This window comes from Theobroma cacao, chromosome 1 (genome assembly GCF_053813885.1).
Source record: "Theobroma cacao isolate CCN51 chromosome 1, ASM5381388v1, whole genome shotgun sequence".
NCBI lineage: Eukaryota > Viridiplantae > Streptophyta > Magnoliopsida > Malvales > Malvaceae > Theobroma > Theobroma cacao.
In genome coordinates, this window is record NC_142639.1 from 6,523,288 (window position 1) to 6,542,771 (window position 19,484).

At 33.1% G+C, this 19,484-nt stretch overlaps 3 protein-coding genes and 1 pseudogene across 3 annotated transcripts; all 4 read right to left on the reverse strand.

Annotated features, from left to right (window-relative positions):
- Positions 1–337: 337 nt before the first annotated feature.
- LOC108660997 (uncharacterized) lies at positions 338–2,922 on the reverse strand. The gene is made up of 2 exons (XM_088802854.1): positions 2,809–2,922; positions 338–2,591 (listed from the first exon to the last, which is right to left on the reverse strand). Exons 1-2 carry the CDS (start codon positions 2,819–2,821, stop codon positions 448–450), a joined length of 2,157 nt encoding a protein of 718 aa, XP_088658980.1. The 5' UTR covers positions 2,822–2,922; the 3' UTR covers positions 338–447.
- A 3,603-nt stretch (positions 2,923–6,525) lies between these two features.
- Positions 6,526–7,272, reverse strand: LOC18611737 (citrate-binding protein-like). The gene is made up of 2 exons (XM_007048152.3): positions 7,003–7,272; positions 6,526–6,915 (listed from the first exon to the last, which is right to left on the reverse strand). Exons 1-2 carry the CDS (start codon positions 7,252–7,254, stop codon positions 6,526–6,528), a joined length of 642 nt encoding a protein of 213 aa, XP_007048214.3. The 5' UTR covers positions 7,255–7,272.
- Positions 7,273–8,995: 1,723 nt separating this feature from the next.
- Positions 8,996–10,266, reverse strand: LOC148764476 (citrate-binding protein-like; annotated as a pseudogene).
- Positions 10,267–10,928: 662 nt separating this feature from the next.
- LOC18611738 (putative cinnamyl alcohol dehydrogenase 9) lies at positions 10,929–16,354 on the reverse strand. Its single transcript, XM_007048153.3, has 5 exons — positions 16,140–16,354; positions 14,855–14,968; positions 12,235–12,748; positions 11,791–11,944; positions 10,929–11,350 (listed from the first exon to the last, which is right to left on the reverse strand). The coding sequence occupies exons 1-5, from the start codon at positions 16,235–16,237 to the stop codon at positions 11,151–11,153; spliced, it is 1,080 nt and encodes a 359-aa protein (XP_007048215.3). The 5' UTR covers positions 16,238–16,354; the 3' UTR covers positions 10,929–11,150.
- Positions 16,355–19,484: the final 3,130 nt, after the last annotated feature.

A 19,484-nucleotide genomic window follows, 5' to 3' on the forward strand; every position in this document is an offset into this window, starting at 1 on the left:
ATCTCTAAATTATCTAAATCTATTTAGAGATATATTGGATGACTCATAGGTGTATTTTGCTTAGCAAAATTATTTGTCCTTGAACTAATTATGTGACTAGATTAAATGATGTCATCAGGTTCACATGATGATACAGTATTTGTCTTTGAAAATTCTTCAATTAACTAATTAAAATAAATTTCAAAAGATATGTACCTTTGTAATTATAAATACTCCTAGTTAATTGCTAAGATATCCTAATTAATCCAGACATTGAAGTTCAAGCCCTTGATCAAGAAATCATCTTGGCATAATTTTCATTTCTTTTTTTTTTTAATTTTCGTATTACATGCTGAAATTTTGAGGTGCATATAAATCAAATTGGTGATAAAAATGGAGAGAGGAAAACTATACTCAAATTACAGTGTTCATTTCGAAAGGGGAAGAAAAAAAATTAAAAAGCCACAATTAAACATCAAATGGTGGGAAGGCATCAGAGTCATCATCATCATCTTCATCTATGCCTACCTTTGTACTTAATCCGAGATGTGCCATGAGAAGGGCAACGTGAGTGAGCAGCTCTCCGCCATGCCTCAACTGTTGAGCATGCTCCTTCCATGAACAACGACTTGCAGCATGAGCCATCATCTGAATCCACACCTCGCTAATCATTTCCCATTTCTCATCATGATCCCACCGCAATTCCCTCACAAACCTCTGCAGTTTCACGGCAAAGCTAGCTCCTTCAAGCAGCACTGCTCCCACTTTATGACGTGGCGGTTGATAAAAAGATTGATCTTGAAAGGCAGCAAAGTGAAGCAGGTCCGTGGTAAATTGTTTCCTGGCGTTAACGAAGCTTGTTTTCATTTTCTCCATTAAGAAACTCTGGGCTTCCTTGTAAATTTTACCGTTTATCACATCACTGAACCCTTTGGACAGCATTGATGGACGAACAAGTGCAAGGTAAATCATGTAATCAGATATAGACTTGCTAATATAGCATAACGAAGTGGCCGTACCTATTCGATGATTGTCAAGATCATCATAATAGGAAAGCTCCGTAGCAATATGCCAAAGGAAGATGCTACGTATGAAATATGTTGGATCCATTCTAGGGAAAATGGACAAGAATTCAGCTTTTGATTGTGTCAAATCGGCATCCATTCCAAGCATTTCTTTGAACTTCTCTTTGAACACATTGTCACCTTTCTCGTTTAACAACTTCTCGAGTTCATCGAGTTTGAAATAATTTTTTTCACACTTTTCACGTTTCTTTTGCAGATGAGCATAGATGAAACGCTTCAGATCAGGATCGACTGGCTTCCATTTGGTATGACCGTACTTCTGTAAAAGAGTGCCAGTGTCGAAAAGCCTTATGAGTCCAGTGCACCTACTTGTTTTCGCCTTGACGCAATACTTTATTAGATCATGTTGCGCCATTGATTTTATTCCCGAGCTGGCCTTAATAGACTGTAATCTATAAGCAGCAATACTTGAGTACCACTTATGCACCTTGGTGCGAGGAATGGGAAGCCGGATCATGGCCCAGGTAGAGAGAGCATGCATAAAGAATGAATAAACGTCCAGAGAAATAGCTCCTACCAGCAGCATGTAGGTTATGGCAATGTCAATTGCTGAATGCTCGCTCCTATCCATAACGGCTGTGAAACCAATCATTGAACAAACCATGGACAGAAAACAGAAGCCACCGAGACATAGACTCACTTTAAAATGACGATATTGTATGGGATTCTTGGTGAAGAATAGATCGTAGACGAAACTAAGTTCAACATCTACAAACTTAAATGCATCTTCGGCAGATTGAGACTTCATGTACACCATGTTATCATGTAACTCTCTGGAAAGCCGGAATGGGAGATCTGTAAAAAGAGGCTTGAAAACAATGTATGATGTATATGCTTGGCGAAGAAATTCAACTTCAGGAACGACGCCTTTGTCTTTAAAGAGATCTTTAATCGTAATTTCAAACAGCCCTGTTCTGATGGTTTTTCTCCCTTCATTAGTCTTCTTATCAGAAATTAAGAAAAAAGAATTTACGAGTTGTTTGTCACTCGCACATCTGAGAGCCCATATCCTTTCTCCATACTTGATAACTCCAGCGAGGAAGATTGGAACGGCCACAGCATTAACTGCAGCGCTCGATGTTGATCGAAACCTTGCATAGATATAGATTGCCTCTCCAACTTGAAAAACTAGCCCAAAGAAGCGTCTTAACCACAAATCATTGTCTTCTAGAGAATAAGCTGTAATGTTATGTGGACTCCCAAGATGCCACAGAAGGAACGGTGTCCAGAACACAATCAGTTTATTGTCCAAACCAACGTCACCTTTAAGAAGTGTAGTCAGAACAAGAGTTGCGATCCAATCTGTTGACAAGTATACTAACCACACACTTATTGCAACATAGGGTAATTTTTTGCCTATGTATTTTCGTCGAATATACCCAGAGATGACGAGAAATAGCTGGAGAATAAGGCTCAAAACAACCATCAAGCGGAGCTCCCATTCGCCCCAAAACCGTTTTGCAATTTCTGATAATATCTTATTCAAGACAAAATCCTTGGACTCAACATAGATCACAGAGGCAGCGACTGAAAAGAATATTTAGATTTTTTTTTGTTTAGCAAATTGGTAATTGACAGAGACAGTCAAAGGAACAACCTTTTCTACATATTCAAGAAAACATATTAACAGGGAATCAAAATGAGTGAGAATAGTAAAAACTAGGCAATTCGCTTGAATTTACTAATATGATTTTTTATTTTGACAGAGATCAGAGATGATGCTTGAAGATACAGTCATACTTACTTATAAATAGCATAATGGTAACTGTTATAGTTGCTAGGTTTGCACAAAACACCGCCGATCTCCAGTCTAAGGAATTCCAAAGCGGAGCAAACCACTAGCTAGCGTACGTTGTACCTGAAACGGTTGGTGAAATATTGTAATGTTTTACTGCTTTTGAAACTGACTCTATTGCTAAGCAGAAGCATATTTAGTAATAAAAAAGGTTTCCTGTAGAAAAATTCCAACCAGAGTTTTCACTGTTAAATAACTTGTCTTGACCTTGCGGATGGACTAATGAGAATACTTTACTTCTTGTTTGTTTTGTTGTCCTTCTTTCTATTTTTATTACTTCTTTCTTATTCCCTTTGGTTTTGCGATATATTACAAATTAGAATTAACAGGAAAAATTGATTGAAATAAACAGATGTCTAATAAATAATAACAATCACAATATCATTGAATTTTTTTTTGAAATTAAGGAACAGCATAAAGTTTTTAAATTTCTGGAATTTCCATCAAGAGAATTTTGGGAAGCTTTGCCTAATTTTGTTTCAAGACAGAGATTTTCTTTTTGGAAGTGATGAAAGTAGGAAATAGGGCAGGGCTTTGAATCGTTCGATGACGTTGAAGAATGGACAGAGGATTTCATCCCAACAGCAGGAAAACTTGGATAGATTGCTATGAAATCCGAAGCCATGCCTGGAATGATTTTATGTTCCAAATTTATTTGGTGAGTTCGTTCGTATGGATGGGAATTTTTTTTTTTTTGAAAATTGGGATTTTATTGATGGCAAAGGCTAGAATGACATGTAGAGTCTTAAACATCAGGTGATTCAAGTAAAAGACTCCTTTTGACGTAGAAGCTAGCTTAACAAGAGCCTGAACTATACGATTACAAAGGGTTCATTAATTGGGATTTTGTATGGATGGGGATATTCTAAAAAAGCAGTCTTTTATTAGGGGATCAACGCATTTAGTTACAAAATCTGTAAATAATATTGATGAAACGGTGACACTTCGGGTAGCCTATATATTGCTCAAGTGGCCCCAAACAACCCAAAAGGGAATTGAAAATCGATTGACAAACCCAATCCCAGAAACTTCAGCACCCAACACACTCCTAATCTTGATCTGGCAAAAGAACTTGAATCAAACAAGCAGGCGGCAAATTACCGCCACAAGCTAGTGCTACACAGCTTTCAAAGATTTTCATGATTCAATACTAAAAACAAACTTCAAAGCGGCATTGTGTTGAACATTCATTGGCAGCAGCGAGAAGAGAGCCCAAATTTTAATTAAATTAAGAAGTACAGAATTCGGCCTCAGCAGAAACAAAAAATTCCAAACTGTAACAACCTAGATCCAGAACACCAATACCCAAAAACAGCAAGGAGGAAAAGATTACCTCTGTTTGATTCCAGCTCCCCACTTCGACTTACCAAAGCAATTAGCCTCCCTAATGTCTATGCAGGCACCCAAACCCAACAAGCTGACCCTAGTCAAAGTGAGATCGCACCATTATTGAAGTAGTTACTTATAAGAAGCATAACTGGGAAAATTTCAACTAATCTGAATTGCCAGAAGAAAGGAAAACCAAAACGTCCTTATAGTAAGGGTTTTTTTTTTTTTTCCTGAGTTTTGATTAAGAAAATCACACAACAGTAACCCCTTGCTGGTCTCAAAATAAAGGGAAGAGAATCTGCCTTCTAACTCAGTTGTTTATAAATTTCTTCTGCTTTAACGTGGATCACGCGGAATCATAACACAGTCAAAAGGAAAAACTTGTAGCCTAATCATCAGACATAACTGACATAACTAGCAACTTTAACTTGGTAGAGCTTCGATGACTCGTTACATGTGAAAAGGTCGAGCGGCGCATCAATTACAGTATTCGTGATTGCATGCCATTCAAAGAAGGGAATTTATAAATAACTTGGAAGTGAAGAAGTGGATCGCTTCACAAACTAAAACTTGCTCGAAGCAACTTCATTTTTTTCCCTTCAAACAGAGCTCCATGGTTCTATAGGAGAATTGTAGGGTATACTCATAAATTTTTTTGAGTGGTGTTATAATTAAAATAATAATTAAAAAAATAAATATGTTAAAATTTATAAAATAGAAGTTTTAACATTAAATTAAAAAAATATAAATTCAATACATTCATTTAATACTTCAAAGTAAAAATATTTTTAAAAAAATTATAATTATTCAAGATGATTTTTCATATTTTGAAAACGTATGATAATATCACTACAAATACTATCAAATACATATTTTTCAATATATGTCACCAAATAATCATTCATCCACTTGTCATTTATTCGATTGCGTAGCTTGTGCTTTATAATTATGAATTCAAATTATCAAATTAATAAAAAACTATTTAAATATTAAATATTTAAAAACTTAACTTGAATTGAAAATTACTTATAGTAGAAGCTTAGTTGAGTTGTTTGAGAGAGTGAAAAACATAGCCAAGAATCGAGATGAGAAAAGTCATTGTAGGTCTTAAGAGTAAACTTGAATTTTTTAAGAGAAAGAGTAGTTTGGATTTTGACTTTTTAATAAAATCTTAAATTATAAAAAAAATTTTATCTTTTCATGTAGAATTTAAATATTAATATATAAATTAGTTTTTAATAAATTTACTTTTTTGATAATATTTAAATATTATTTTTTAAAAAGAATATTTAAATATTATTAATATATAATTTTTTTAATAAAATCTACATTTTGACCCCACTTCCTATGAAATTGCAAAAAAATTAATGAGTTTATCGTGTTGTTAAATATATAAAATTTTAAAAAAATAATATAATAAATAAATTGTTTTTGAATTGAGTGGTGCCACGTGACACCACTGTCATGATCATGGGTCGGCCCATCGAGTTCATGGAGCTAGTATATATGGAGGCGATGTGAGAGAATAGAGAATTCAAAAATAGAGTTTTCTAAACTCACCATAAAATAACATAATCAACAAATCTCGTACATAAGAGACTAGTCTAATTCTTAATAATTTTAGGATAGAACTTTAAGGTTCTTTAATCATTACTTAAGAAATAAATTTAAAAATTGAAATCGAGATAAAGTTTAATAAGAAAATCAATGATATGTTAATAATGTTAAAATTTTGAGAGTTAACAATGTTAAATTTTGTTCAAACAAGGATGCAGTCAATTAGAGACTTAATTTTTTTTGAAAAGTAGGAAATGCATTCAAAAAAGAATTTTACAAAAATCTACCCCACAAAAATAGGGTAGAAAAGAGAGCCAGGCTATCCCTATCACTCCAGAGCAACAACCTGTCCCAATCTCATCTGGTTACTTGTGAGATCAATTGATTGGAGTAAAAAGAAAAAAAATCATATGATAGATTTAAATTAAGTATAGAGAGATTTTTTTCATTTTAAACAAATATATATATGTTTAAAAAAAACATTGAAATGCAAACATAAGAAAAAAATATGAAAATTAATTAAGAAAATTAACCCAAACAAATGAGGAAGAAAATTAACTAATTTCTTATATTGTCTTGGTCATAGAGCAAAATCAAAACTGTTGAATTGAATTGTATTGTATATTCACATATGCAGTGAATTCTCTGGAATCATAAAATACAAATGTATAGACATCACACAACTTATAAAATTTATTATTTCAGTAATATGTTGTGACATTTGTCTCACAATTTTTTATATGAGAAATTTCATAATATATTATTTAAGAATAGGGTCAATCACATTTTCTTCAGAACCTTGATGCCCTTCCAACGGGATTCTATATAGTAAGAAGAATCATTTTGTTCATAAACCCCAAATTTAAAATAATGGTTTGTGCCTCCATGGCCAGGAGGCTCCAGCTTTAGAACACCATCAATATAAACCTGTAACTTCGAAGCATTTACATCATGGATTACGTTAACCCGAAACCATCGGTCGTAGATGTTCTCCAACACAACTGGACCTGCCTTGTAGTAATAGAGTGAACCATTGTAGACTCTGAGCATTAAAGTTGTGGCTTGAGGTGGAGTTGATCCAAACACTTGCATGATGCACACACCGGTGGTTCCGCAGGGCACGTAGCCGTAGCCTTCGAATTGCCAGACTCCAGACGAATAGTCATAGCCCTGAGAGATTAAGGAAAGATTTTAGAGAACTTTCATAAAACAAGGGATAAAGGAACTACGGACGACTAAAGTATAGAGATTTTTTACTCTTATACGGATCTCCGAACGAGGCTTGGTGGGGCTATTTTTGAACAGTGGTTTGTCTGTGGAGTAAACCCAAAGCTTGTGAACTCCATCTACAAAGCTGTAGCGGTCGCTTACAGGTAAGTCATACGGCTTGTCATTATGGAAGTTAGATTTGTTCAATGGGAGTTCAACAAAGCCTTTGGTTGGATCAACAGGCCAGCTACTTGCCAAATGCATGAGCAAAAGACAAGCAAAGATTAGTAAAACAGCCATTCTAATTTCTTCTTTTAAAGAAAGGAGGGGTCAAAGCAAGTTATGAGATGTGTGAAATATTGTGCTTGGTGTACTTAGTGTGTGGGGATTATCAAATGCAGATACTTGGTCCAAAATCCAATTTGTTTTAATCTATAAAAATATTGTCACCCTTTAAATTTAATCGTTTGATGTCTTGGTTTAGTTATTTTTATCTTAGCATAATACTTGAAAAAATTCTTGATTATTCAAAAAAATTTTAAAATTTTTTTATATTTTTATTGTGTTCAATCAAGTTATTTATTTTTATTTTTAATCAAATAAGTTTTTATAACTAATAGTTGATTAATTATTATTTTAAAAGTAACAATCAAAGAATTAATTGACTTATTGGGTTGTTACTTTATTATTTAATTTTTACTTTCAAAATTAAAAAGAAAAAAGAAATTATCTATTTAGATACAAAAGTAAACAATATTTTGAGAAATTAAAAATTAATTAACTTGCATGGATAACAAAACGTATCACTTATTTTCAAATGAAATTAGGTTTAAGTTGGAGCTACATTTTTGTCATATGCAGCTCATTCTAACAGATACGATTTCATTTTTCATTATTTATGTTAGTTTTTAACATATTTTTAGAAATATAAAACAAAGAAGAAAAAGGTAGTAATAATAATATAATGATAACAGCAAAAAAAAAAGCCTACTAAAAAATCATCTGTACTAAAAAAATTAGCTTCATTGTATTAAATATTTGGTTTAATGGTAAGGACATTTTCTTTTACTCAAAATTTAAATTCGAATCCTCCCTCTTCAATAAAATAATATAAACCCTAATTACAATTAAATAAATGAATGAAGTCATTTCTTGTTTTCCTATGTTACATTCAATTACTTGTTGACCTTCGATCACGAGTTTACAGAGAAAAGTTTAATTATTCTATTTGTAAGTCGTTGTCCATTCCCTTAAAGACTATAAAATTACCAAGCCAAACCTATTATTTATCTTACAACTTTGTAATTAATTTAATATTATAAGGTAAATTTTTTTTTGAAAGATAATATAAGGCAAATTAACCAACCAAATTTTATGGTATTCAAGGTCATGGTCAAGGCCACGGGCATGCATGTAACCTGGGATAAAATAATGCCACTTCTGTTTTTTTATTATTATTTTAAAATAATGCTATCATTAATTAATTAATTATAAAGTAGTAGAAAAGGAAGAATGGATGCCTAAGGAAGCAAGGAATGGAGGACAAGGTCTGAGTTGCGATTATTCAAGTGTGAGTAGGTAATGAGGCAAATGACAAAATGCAAACAAGACAAGAACTAAACGCTTCTTATATAGTAATAAATCCAGTGAACATGATAGTTGAATATGAATGGTATTCCAGAGTTTTTAAAAAAAAAAATTCAAAAGCTAAAATTAAAGTAATTGATGATTAACTCCTCATTTAAGCTTCAAAAATGTGGTTTTGCAATGCTATATATCTCCTTATTAGCGAGGGTATGCTGAGGATCAAGTTATCGTATGGAACATGTTCGTTAATTGATACATCCTTCTGTAATTTTTTTAGTTAATATTTTATAAAAATAAACGTTATATTTAACAATTGACTCATATTTATCATACACAAAGTTTTAATTCAATCTAATATTTTATTGACTATTATTAATTTTTTTTATATTTAACAACTGATTCATACTTATCATATACAAAGTTTTAATTTAATCTAATATTTTATTGAATATTATTAAAATTTTATATTTAACAACTGATCCATATTTATCATATAATAAAAATCATCATTTTGGACATATACCCCTCGTTTGAAGGCATGCGATATCACTCCACGACCATCTGCCTTTAATTTTAGATACCCATCTATGTAAACTTTCACTTTGGCGGCACCAACATCGTGGACAGCATTCAGCTTGAGCCAATTGTAGATGTCCTGAAGCAGGACCGGACCCACGGTGAGACCTACATTGAGAGGAGTGGTGTCACATTCATTAAAATGTAAAAAATTTTTACTTCGTATATTATTTATGTTAGAGTCTTATACAGTTAATGATACTAATAAATTTATTAATTTTTTTTATTTTGTAGAAAGTGGGGTTAAAAATTTCAAGTCAAAGTAAATTTATAAAAAAGTAATTTATATACTAATATTTAAATACTACATAAAAAGACAAAAGAAATATCTTTTTATAATTTAAAATTTTATTAACAAAAAGTTAAAATCTAAACTACCCCATCTAAAAAATTACTTTCTATAATTTATTTTCTTCTTATTATTATTTTAGTTATAACATTACTTAAAAAAATTTCTGAATCTGTCCATGACCCGAATCTTTGTAGTAAGTGAGTGAACCATTGTAAACCCTGAGCATGGTGGCTTAAGGAGGGCTGGCAATAAAACTTGCCACGTACCAGTATCCTTCAAACCGTCATACGTCGGAAGTGTCATTGCATCCCTAGCAAAAGATGTGAACATTCTTTTGGTTAGTTCTTAGTATAAATTTAGCGAATTCTGTCTATTAAATAGCTACGATGTAATGAAAATAGAACAAAAATTTGAACAAAAGTTTTAATTTAATTTTATTAATTTCCTCACACAACGACTAATTTTTTCTTATTTGAATTGGAAAAAAAAGATATGAACTTTATTTTTTAAACAAGAAAATCATGTATCAATTAATAAAGTAAATATTAAAAAATCATAGAGTGTTTAGTTAAATATTAAAAGAAAATGACTATAGGAGTAACCTATTTTATATCATTAATAAATATCCTGGTTTTCAAGCTTTTTGCCTAGAAAGTTTTGGAAAACTGTCGACGATTGCCAATCTGATTTCTCGTATTCAGTAGCGTCAAAGCAAGATTATGTTTTACCTGTTAGCAATCTCTGTTGGTGGTTTCAAAATTCTTGAGCCCTTTCGATGAAGCTATAACGCTGCTCTTCAGGCAGGGCCTCTGTCTGTGGTAGTATATCCGATTTAAAGGAAGAGAGATGAACCCTATAGTAGGATGAATGGGTCAGCAAAGCAAAGGTTTGAAAATTTACAATACTGCTGACTTGAAGAAAGGTCAGGTAGAAGCAAGTCAATTTGGTTAAGGACGGTGCCATTGTGCATGAAGGATGAACCTTAATGACGGTTTTAGTATAGAAGATCTTGCATGGAACTAACACAAGGATGGGTAGGAAATTTTGTTTGATCGAATGTTAGGTGGCAGGAAATTTGCTAATTAAGATTGAATGCTATTGTTGGTGGCCTTTAAACCTTTTGAGTCCTTGTTTTTATCAATTCCCCAGAGAATTTTTATTATCATGTCCCAGTAGCTAGGCAACTGAGGAAAGGTAGCAACTGAATTGTTGTTACTCAAAGAAAAGCTTCACTCTTCAAAGCGATTGCTATCAAGGTAATCGTAGAAAACTTAATGCTAGAGCCAGATTCCACAGCTAGGCAAGAATATTTTTTGATAAGACTCCAAAAATAACGGACACAACAAGATAAAGATTCTATCAAGCAACAGTCCAAGAATGGACAGCAGCAAGCAAACAGCAGAAAAACATTTCATATATGCTTAATATTATACTATAGCGCTGGTGCTGGGATCATGAGTCATGGGTTCAACCCTAGCGAGGGCAACACTGTAAAAGTCAAAAGGAGTATTACAGGAAGTAAAATGCAATACCATATATATATATTGATTGCAATAGCATTACATGAATTAGATTCCCAGAAGCATAAAACAATTGAAAGGGCATAGATGCAGGGAACCAACATAACTCCAAGTCATCAAAGATTCATCTGTTTTCTCCTCTGCATTAACTTCTATAAAGTATACTAGAGCATAATCATTGAACTTATTATAATATCTGGGCTCGCCAGTTAGCAATGAACCTACTGTGACAAGGAATTTGCCACATCAATCACAAAACGGTATCTGACATCAGATTTGGCAAGCCTTTCCATTGCTGTGTTGATATCGTCCATCCGGATCAGCTCAATGTCTGCACTGATATTGTGCTTGGCACAAAAGTCTAGCATCTCCTGTGTTTCTTTCATCCCTCCAGCATCGCTTCCTCCAATAAGCTTCCGTCCTGTAAACCAAATAGTTAGAAACTGGCTGGAATTCAAGGCAAGTTCACAGCAGTCAACCAGGATATCATCTTGACATGATATGGAAGCTTCCATTATAGAAATTATATATTAATATTCTTACCTATGGCTTTAAACTTCTTTTCGTAAATGTTTTCAGTTAAACTAAAAAGCAAAAGTTGAACTCACAAGACAATTTACCCACTTTTGAACAGGAGAAAATTTTAGATCTATTATCATGCCTTTACAATCGATAACCTGAGATATTCTCGAACCTATCATCATATTTTCTATTTCCCCCTTTACTGATCTTAAATAAAGAAATACTTTTTGTTTCATATTAAGGATAGAGGGAGTGTTAAAGGGTAGAACCTAAAATTTGACACACAAATTGCGTGTTGAACACATATCATAACTTCCGAGTCCCACAAAGGAGGCTTACCCAAAACTAATGGAAAAATAGGCAATTCAAGTGATTTATTGGGCAATCCCACAGTGACCAGTTTTCCATTCACCTTCAGCAGAGTAAGCAGTGGAAGCAGGGGATGAACTGCAGACACTGTGTCAATGATATAGTCCATGGTACCAATAGCTGACTGCAAAGAGTACACACAAACAAGATTACAATATATAATCATCAAAGTGCTTTCTAACTTAACTCAGGGTGCTGATTTTTGTACAATCAAGCAATATTAAGCAGAAGCAAAATCTTGACACATCCAATCCTATGAACTGCAATAATATTTTTAGGGCCTGCCAAAAGTTGAAAGGCAGTTCAGAACGCAACTTGATTCAGTGATCGGTCATGATTAAATTCTTCAAAGTCAAACTCAGGAATCAAGAGCATGTTAGTTCAACTAATTCTCAAAATTAATTTCTCACATACCTTCATTTTTGAAGGATCACTGGAAACAAGGAATGAGTCAGCACCAAGTCTATTGATTGCTTCAGACTCCTTTGATGGGGAGCTACTAATGACAGTAACTTTCAACCCAAAGGCCTTAGCAATCTTCACAGCAACATGACCAAGCCCACCAAGGCCTGCAACGCCCAAATGCTTGCCTGCATCAGTCATTCCATAATATTTCATAGGGCTGTACACTGTTATCCCAGCACATAATAGTGGTGCACCCGCATCCATCGGCAAGTTATCAGGAAAGCGAACCACATAGCGCTGGTCAACCACGATCATATCTGAATAACCACCATAATTTATTGTCCCATCCGGATTATGAGAGTTATAGGTAAATATCACACGAGGGCAGTAGTTCTCCAGGTCCTGCTGACAGCATTCACATGTCTTGCAGGAGCCAACCATAACCCCAACGCCAACCCTGTCACCTGCTTTGAATTTTGTCACATTATTCCCCACTTTTGTTGCAACACCAACAATCTCATGCCTGCAGAGCAACAACAGCATGCATTATTTATTTAGGTTGCTGCAATTGTTCTTGGAAGATAATAATGTTGACCAGACCATACTACTGTCTTCCACAAATGATTTACTTAGCTACTCAATTGAACAGTTTCAAATCAGTTCTCACTATTTCAAAAGAAGAAAAAAAATATACAAACATTCACAATATTAGTTAGATGGATATTATTCTTATGCAATATCCAACAATTTAGAGATGATATTAAAGCAAGTCAGTAATGTATGGGTAGGTTAATAAGTCTAAACAAGTTCCCAGGAATTGCTCTAAGCAACCAAGATATCAGCACATTTACATCAAGTGGCCGCTTTTAAGACCAGAATATCCACTCACTTATGCCAGTCCAGGAACATTTACCTGGCATTAGACCCATCATTAAAGGTATTCGGTGAAATGGGAGTTTAAAACTTGGGAAGAATAATTGATCACCTACTGGTCATTTAGCACTCTACTACCAAAACGTAACTGTCTGGACCAGTAAATGCATTCTTTGCGACAATAAGCTGGATATATATTGAGGTCTCTTAGTTGAGGAATTGGAAACCAAAATATTAATAATCTTAAAGAAACGATAATCTCAATGGATAAAGTAACTGATAACCAGCTCTTATCCTGTCTATATAAAAGAATATAACATCTAGTATAATGCTTTACCCGAGTCCTAGAAAACAAAACCTCACTAGTTAAATATGCAGCCTGATAAATATGCCCAGGAGTTACATAAACCTAAAGTGTATATAGAAACCTCTGGTTACAATAAATGATCAAGACACCTCAAAAGCTGCAAACCGAAAATGCATAAGGTCTACCCTTTCTTTACATTCAAAGAGTTTTCGAGTACCTGCACCGTTGTAGTTTGCAACTGCATGCAAATGGTGAGCTCCTTAATCCAGTGGAATAATCAATAGTTAGTTGAAAGTTAATTTTTCTGTGTTTAATTATGCTAACAAAAGTTTTAGAATGGTCAAATACTACAATGGAATGTCTTTATATAGTCAACAATGACATAGTTTAGCTCATGTTTGATGGTTTAATCTCTTTATGGTTAAGCAAATTTAGAGTAGTTCTCGTTAGAAGAACCTCAATCTGTACAGTTTTGAATTCACAGCACAAGAAAGGATCCAAGCAACTGATGGTTAGGTCATCTTTCTAATTTTGCAGCCATAAAAGTTGGTTTTTAACTTCAAAAATAACAATATGTAGGATTGGCTATATAAGCTATAATCTTCCACCATGCTCTATTCAAGATCATATGCTCAGTCAGTTTATTAAGTCCATCAAAATGGTTAGTAGCTAATTGCATAAACTCTAAGGATGGTCTATAGATGTGAACCTCAATGGCCATAACTATGACAATCTACATGACTTCTGAAATTTCTGAATCTCAAGTCTTATGGAACGCAAATTTTTGGTACTATCGAATCTCCTTATTCCTGGAATTTAACTTTTAAATATATTCATAATGTTCTATCTCAAGTAAAAAAATGCTACTACTATGAAAAAGCTCTACCTAAAAACTTAGATGTGCTGAGTTACTCCAAATGAAAAAGGCAGTTTGAACTGCAGAAAACAAGAAATATATGAAATCAATGGAGTCATAGGAAATGAAACATATAGCAATGTATAATATCAGAGAAAATCTTTTGGATGCTAACTATGACATTTTAGTAGAGAAGTCTGAATGGGCCAAATTCTTCGTAGTTAGTACAGGGTAATACAGAAATGAAAATCCTAGAAAGGTAATAGTTCAGCCACAAATATATAAGATATAACAAGGAGGATGTACTATCTTCTTTACAAGATATTAGCTAATACAAAGACAAGCACCAGTCATTTTGTAAGTTGGTAGTCAAGTAGAACAAAGCTTACTTATGCTCGGCTGTGCTCTATCAGAAATAATACATAATCATCTAGCCATACATCAGAACAGAATACGCCTCACCACATCCAAGACATTAACAGCTAAATTGTTTGGTTGGCTATGCATTTGCAGCATAATCTACAAACCATAGAAATACAAAGAGACATCATCATCTAGGGAATATACATGCTAATATGAGATAAGTATCATACCCAGGAACAACAGGATATCGAGTGAAACCCCAGTCATTTCTAACAGTATGCAGGTCTGAATGGCAAACTCCACAGTAAAGAATTTTTACAGTGACATCATCATCACCATTTTCCCTGCAAAAAATTGAAACAAAAATTGCAACAACCATCCTCACCAAAATTAGAAATAAGTAAAGATTGAATAAATCAATTTGTCAATATGATACCTCTTCTCACATTGGATAAAAATGTGACAAATAAAAACTCACTAATAATGACTTGAGCTTAGATATTTTAATGTCGTTTCACTACGGAATTAATACTATATTAGTTAATTTTGTAAGAGAAATGGTAAAAAGTTTGAAAAAGTAGCAGTCCAAATAGTCCAATGTGAGACATTAAATCTTTGCCTTTAAATTTTGTATTATTTACAAATAAACTATCATTTTTGTTTCCCAACCTTTGGATTATAATTATTTAGTAAATCCTCTTCTATAATTTCATTTTCAAGAAATTTCAACAAACAATGCCAACATTTATTAGTGACAGTTATGATTTGACCACATTACAGAAAACTTTGACACAATAAATAAAGTTACATTACAGGCTGATAACAACCGGTCGGACACCGCATGTTATAGTCATAAATGAGGCAGAATAGATGTACCAAAGAATATGAGCCAAAATAGTTTTTTTTTTTCCTTCTTCTTCAAGGTAAAATAGATATTTCATCAATTATTGGACAAAACCCAGGAGGGTTTATTTTTTCTTTTTGTAAAAACTTTATCACCGTCTATTACTGCTGAAGAAAAAGGGTTCTTTTTTTATATAGAGAGAAGAAAAAAGTTTACACTTTGATGAGCTACTAAAGTAAGAAAATCAGGAGAAAGATCCCTCCATTGTCTCCACGCTTGGCCAATTCGTGAGCTACTTCATTGACCCATCTGTTTACATGATTTTTCCATTTTGTTTTATCTGTTTACATGATCAAACGTGTACAAATAAAATTTTATATTGGCCAAGATACAAATCAATTTAATAAATGTAAAATAATAATATAAACCACTGATGCTGGACCTATTTATTAAATAATCCAAAAGCTTCATCTTTACATAATCTTTTCATCAGTCAAGTTTATATTTACTGCGGAAATCTTAAGCAACCACGACACACACGTGAACACTAGCCAAGAGTACATTGAGAAAGAGGAAAATGAGACAAAATTAGCAAACAAAAAAAGATTAAAAAGAAAAACAAAGAAAAATACTTTTGCCAGGAAGAAGAGGTAATGGAATAGGTAGTATACCTTCTGGAGAAATGGAAAGGGGAGAGGGTTCCAGAGCTATCTCTGGCAGCCCAACCCAAAGCTTTTTGTGGGTGCTCTTCTTCTGATGATTTTGACATCCCCTTTTGCTCTCTTTTTTTTTCAGTGCTCTTTCACTTTTGCTTGAGTGAGTTTTGATGGGTGCAAACCACATCGCTCATGGGAGAAATATATAGAGGAGTCATAGCCTACGTGGTGCACAATGGCTGCTTTAAATCTGTTTACGTGCTCCCTTTTCCTTGCCTTTTATGTTTTTTTAAAAAAATATATTTTTTGAATTGAAAATTAAAAGTTAAGGATTAGATTAAATCGAACTCTGGAATGTAAATATACTTTTAAATTTTAATTAATGAATGCTTATAGTTACTAATTAAAAATAATTAAAATATTTCTATGGATGGTCGTTGTTTCTGTAGGACTTATTACCAAGCAAACACAATAGTAGGCTACTAGGCTCGTACTCATAAATAAATTAAACACCATGATGACTATTTATGTATCTATTAGACAAATATTTCACCTACTTTAACATTTTATTTTTAAAAAATATTTTTTCATTAAATTACAATTTTGATTAAACTTTTTTAAAAAATTAATATATTTTTTGTACTTGAAAAAAGAGAATTCAAATTTTGTTTTTTAATCAACAAAATTATGAATCAATCAATAAACTAAATATTTCAATGTTAAAAATTAATATATTAATCACAATTTTTTCTATAAATGTTACTGTTTTAGCAGGTGTACCACATATTAATATTTCCCATTTCTATAGAATCACCTTCAGTGGGCAGGAAAATTCTGATGGGTCTAGCTAGCATGTTTACGAAGGCCAGCAAAGCCATCTAACCTTTTCCTTTTCCTTCTGTTATTCAATTATTGGCTTACCTTGTAGGAATGGCCATTAATATCATTTACTATCTAGATAAAGGAGGCAGCTGAAAACTTAAATGCATCTTTGAAGGCTTACTATTGCTGACAGATCTACCAATTTTCACAAGTCTTATTGGAGGTCTAAAAAACTTTTAGTCTACCATTTTTAAATTATTTTTTTATTTTTGCCCATGCTAACTATTGTTGGTTTTAAAGATTTTATTTTCAAAAACAAATTTTGTATTTAATACACCATTCTTATCAAATTTTAAGAGAGATGGTACATTAATTATGAATATTATCTTAATAAGACATCTATTAACATTTTTTAAAATAATATTTTTACATGAAATGTAACAATTGACAGGCAATTTGAGGATTTTAATTTATTGAATGAAAATAATTTCTGCTTATAATAATAACTTTATCAAATATTTTACATTCAAATATTTAACTCAGTAGTTAGTGTATGACTTTCTCCTCAAAATGAGTAGAGTTTGAATCTCCTTCTCCAAATATATATATATATAAATTTTACCAAATATTTTTTTTGAAAAATAACTTTACGAAGTATTATTGGGTCATACATTACCAAGTATTTTTGTACTTTTGTAAATAAAATTATTCATGTCCTAAATGATGCATATGAATATGATCTGATTATATTGATTGAGTGTGTAGTTTTAGGAACAAACTAAGAAAAACCCATCAATTAGTTACAAAATTGGGAGTAAAATATTAGATGATGGTGTATTTCAAAAGAAAAATTACATTTTTTTATGAAAAATTACATTTTTTTATGAAAATTTATAAATAAAAAGCTATATTCTTTCGTATAAAAAGTTGTGACTATTAAAAAGTCATATCAATTAAAAAGTTATGTCATATAATATGATATAATATGACTATAGGATTGTGAGTGATTTTTCATATAAAAATTTATGTCTTTTCAAAAAATGACATTTGAAAAAATATCTTTAAATGCAAAAGTTATGATCAATGTCACATGATGGAAAATAATACAAAATTAGAAGAAACTGGTCTGTTTCTTTTTTGTCTAATTAAATCAATATGTATTGTTTTTAGGGAGGGTAATAGATACTTTTCTATTGAGTACCCTCATTATCTAATCCAATTAAATAAGATTAGGGTATGTTTGTTGGGATGATCTTGGATCCATGTAGACACTAAAATCATAAACAAAAAAAAATGAATTAAAAAAATATAATAAAAATTAAAAAATAAAGAAGAAATGAAAAAAGAGGGGAGAGAGGTACGACTGGCAGGGTGCGGACGCACCCTACCAGGCACCTCCCTCACCCTGCCAGACACGAAAAATTCTCGTCTGGCAGGGTAGTGGAACGTGCCCCCCCGAGTGCCCAGGAACCAGGTATAAAGGGGAGGGGCATTGTAACAATCGCCAATGGGGGGGAACCTACAAAAAACGAAAAAAATTCCCTAAGTTTCCTAGCAGCCGAAAAACCACAACGATCCACAACAAAAAAAAAATCAGAGAAAAGAGATACCAAAAAATAAAAAAATGCGTAATGAGAGGAGGGGAAAGTCGATTGGCAGGGAGAGAAAGTGAAAGGAGATCTGGATAAGTGCCCCGATCGAAGGAGAAGATAGGAAGCTTGAGGGAGTCCCGCCGGTTGTGGGAAAGGAGATCTGGTGTGTGGGTTCACTGCCGGACGAAGAAAGAAAGGTTGGGGTCTTGCTACCGTCGGCGAAAGGAAGATGCAAGGAAGCCCGAGGGACCGCCGGTTGTTGGTGCTGCCGACCATCGTGCCACCAGATCCGGCGAAAGGCAACCCACAGCAAGGTAGGGGAGAGAACGCCGACGAAGGGAGGTTCAGTTGTGAGGAAGCCGGCGGGTGACGTTTAAGAGAAAGGTGAGATTTTTAGAGAGGGAAGAGAGAGTCTGGCGATAGAGAGAGAAAATGGGGGCAAAAAATGAAGATCTGAAGGAGAAAGGGTGCTTTTATACTCAGATTTAGGCTCAAACGACGCCGTTTCGGGAAAGGGTTGTAAACAATTAAGAAAAAAAAAGCTTGAAACGGTACCGTTTTGGGCACCATAGGGCTAAATTCTTGAGGCAGGCTTACAAGCTTTTCGAGTCAGCCCGATCCACCTTGAGTCGGGTCGGACAGTGCTTTGGGAATGGGCCGCGGGTCGGCTTGACAGCTTGGGTCCACTTGATCCACAAAGGTAAACCTTTTCATTTTTTTTTTAAATTTTGTTGGGTGATTTAGGTTGATTTATTATATTGAGTTTTAGGATTAATGTTTAAATAGGTATGATCTAGATTTAATAATCTTAACTTGATATTCTAAACTACACAAATATTAAAATAAAATACCCATTGAAAAATATAATATATATATGTACACGTAGTAATAAAGATGTTTAAAATGAAAAGAATATTTGCACTTAAATAAATAAAGCATATATGCA

Bases quoted from the DNA above. Each gene is read 5' to 3' on its own strand.
- LOC18611737 (XM_007048152.3), bottom strand. From the start codon at position 7,254: ATGGCTGTTTTACTAATCTTTGCTTGTCTTTTGCTCATGCATTTGGCA. The intron at 6,916-7,002 runs GTAAAAAATCTC...TTAATCTCTCAG, and splicing joins GTTCGGAGATCCGTATAAGA to GGCTATGACTATTCGTCTGG.
- LOC18611738 (XM_007048153.3), bottom strand. From the start codon at position 16,237: ATGTCAAAATCATCAGAAGAAGAGCACCCACAAAAAGCTTTGGGTTGG. The intron at 14,969-16,139 runs GTATACTACCTA...AATTTTTTGCAG, and splicing joins CCTTTCCATTTCTCCAGAAG to GGAAAATGGTGATGATGATG. The intron at 12,749-14,854 runs GTATGATACTTA...GTTGCTCTGCAG, and splicing joins CGATATCCTGTTGTTCCTGG to GCATGAGATTGTTGGTGTTG.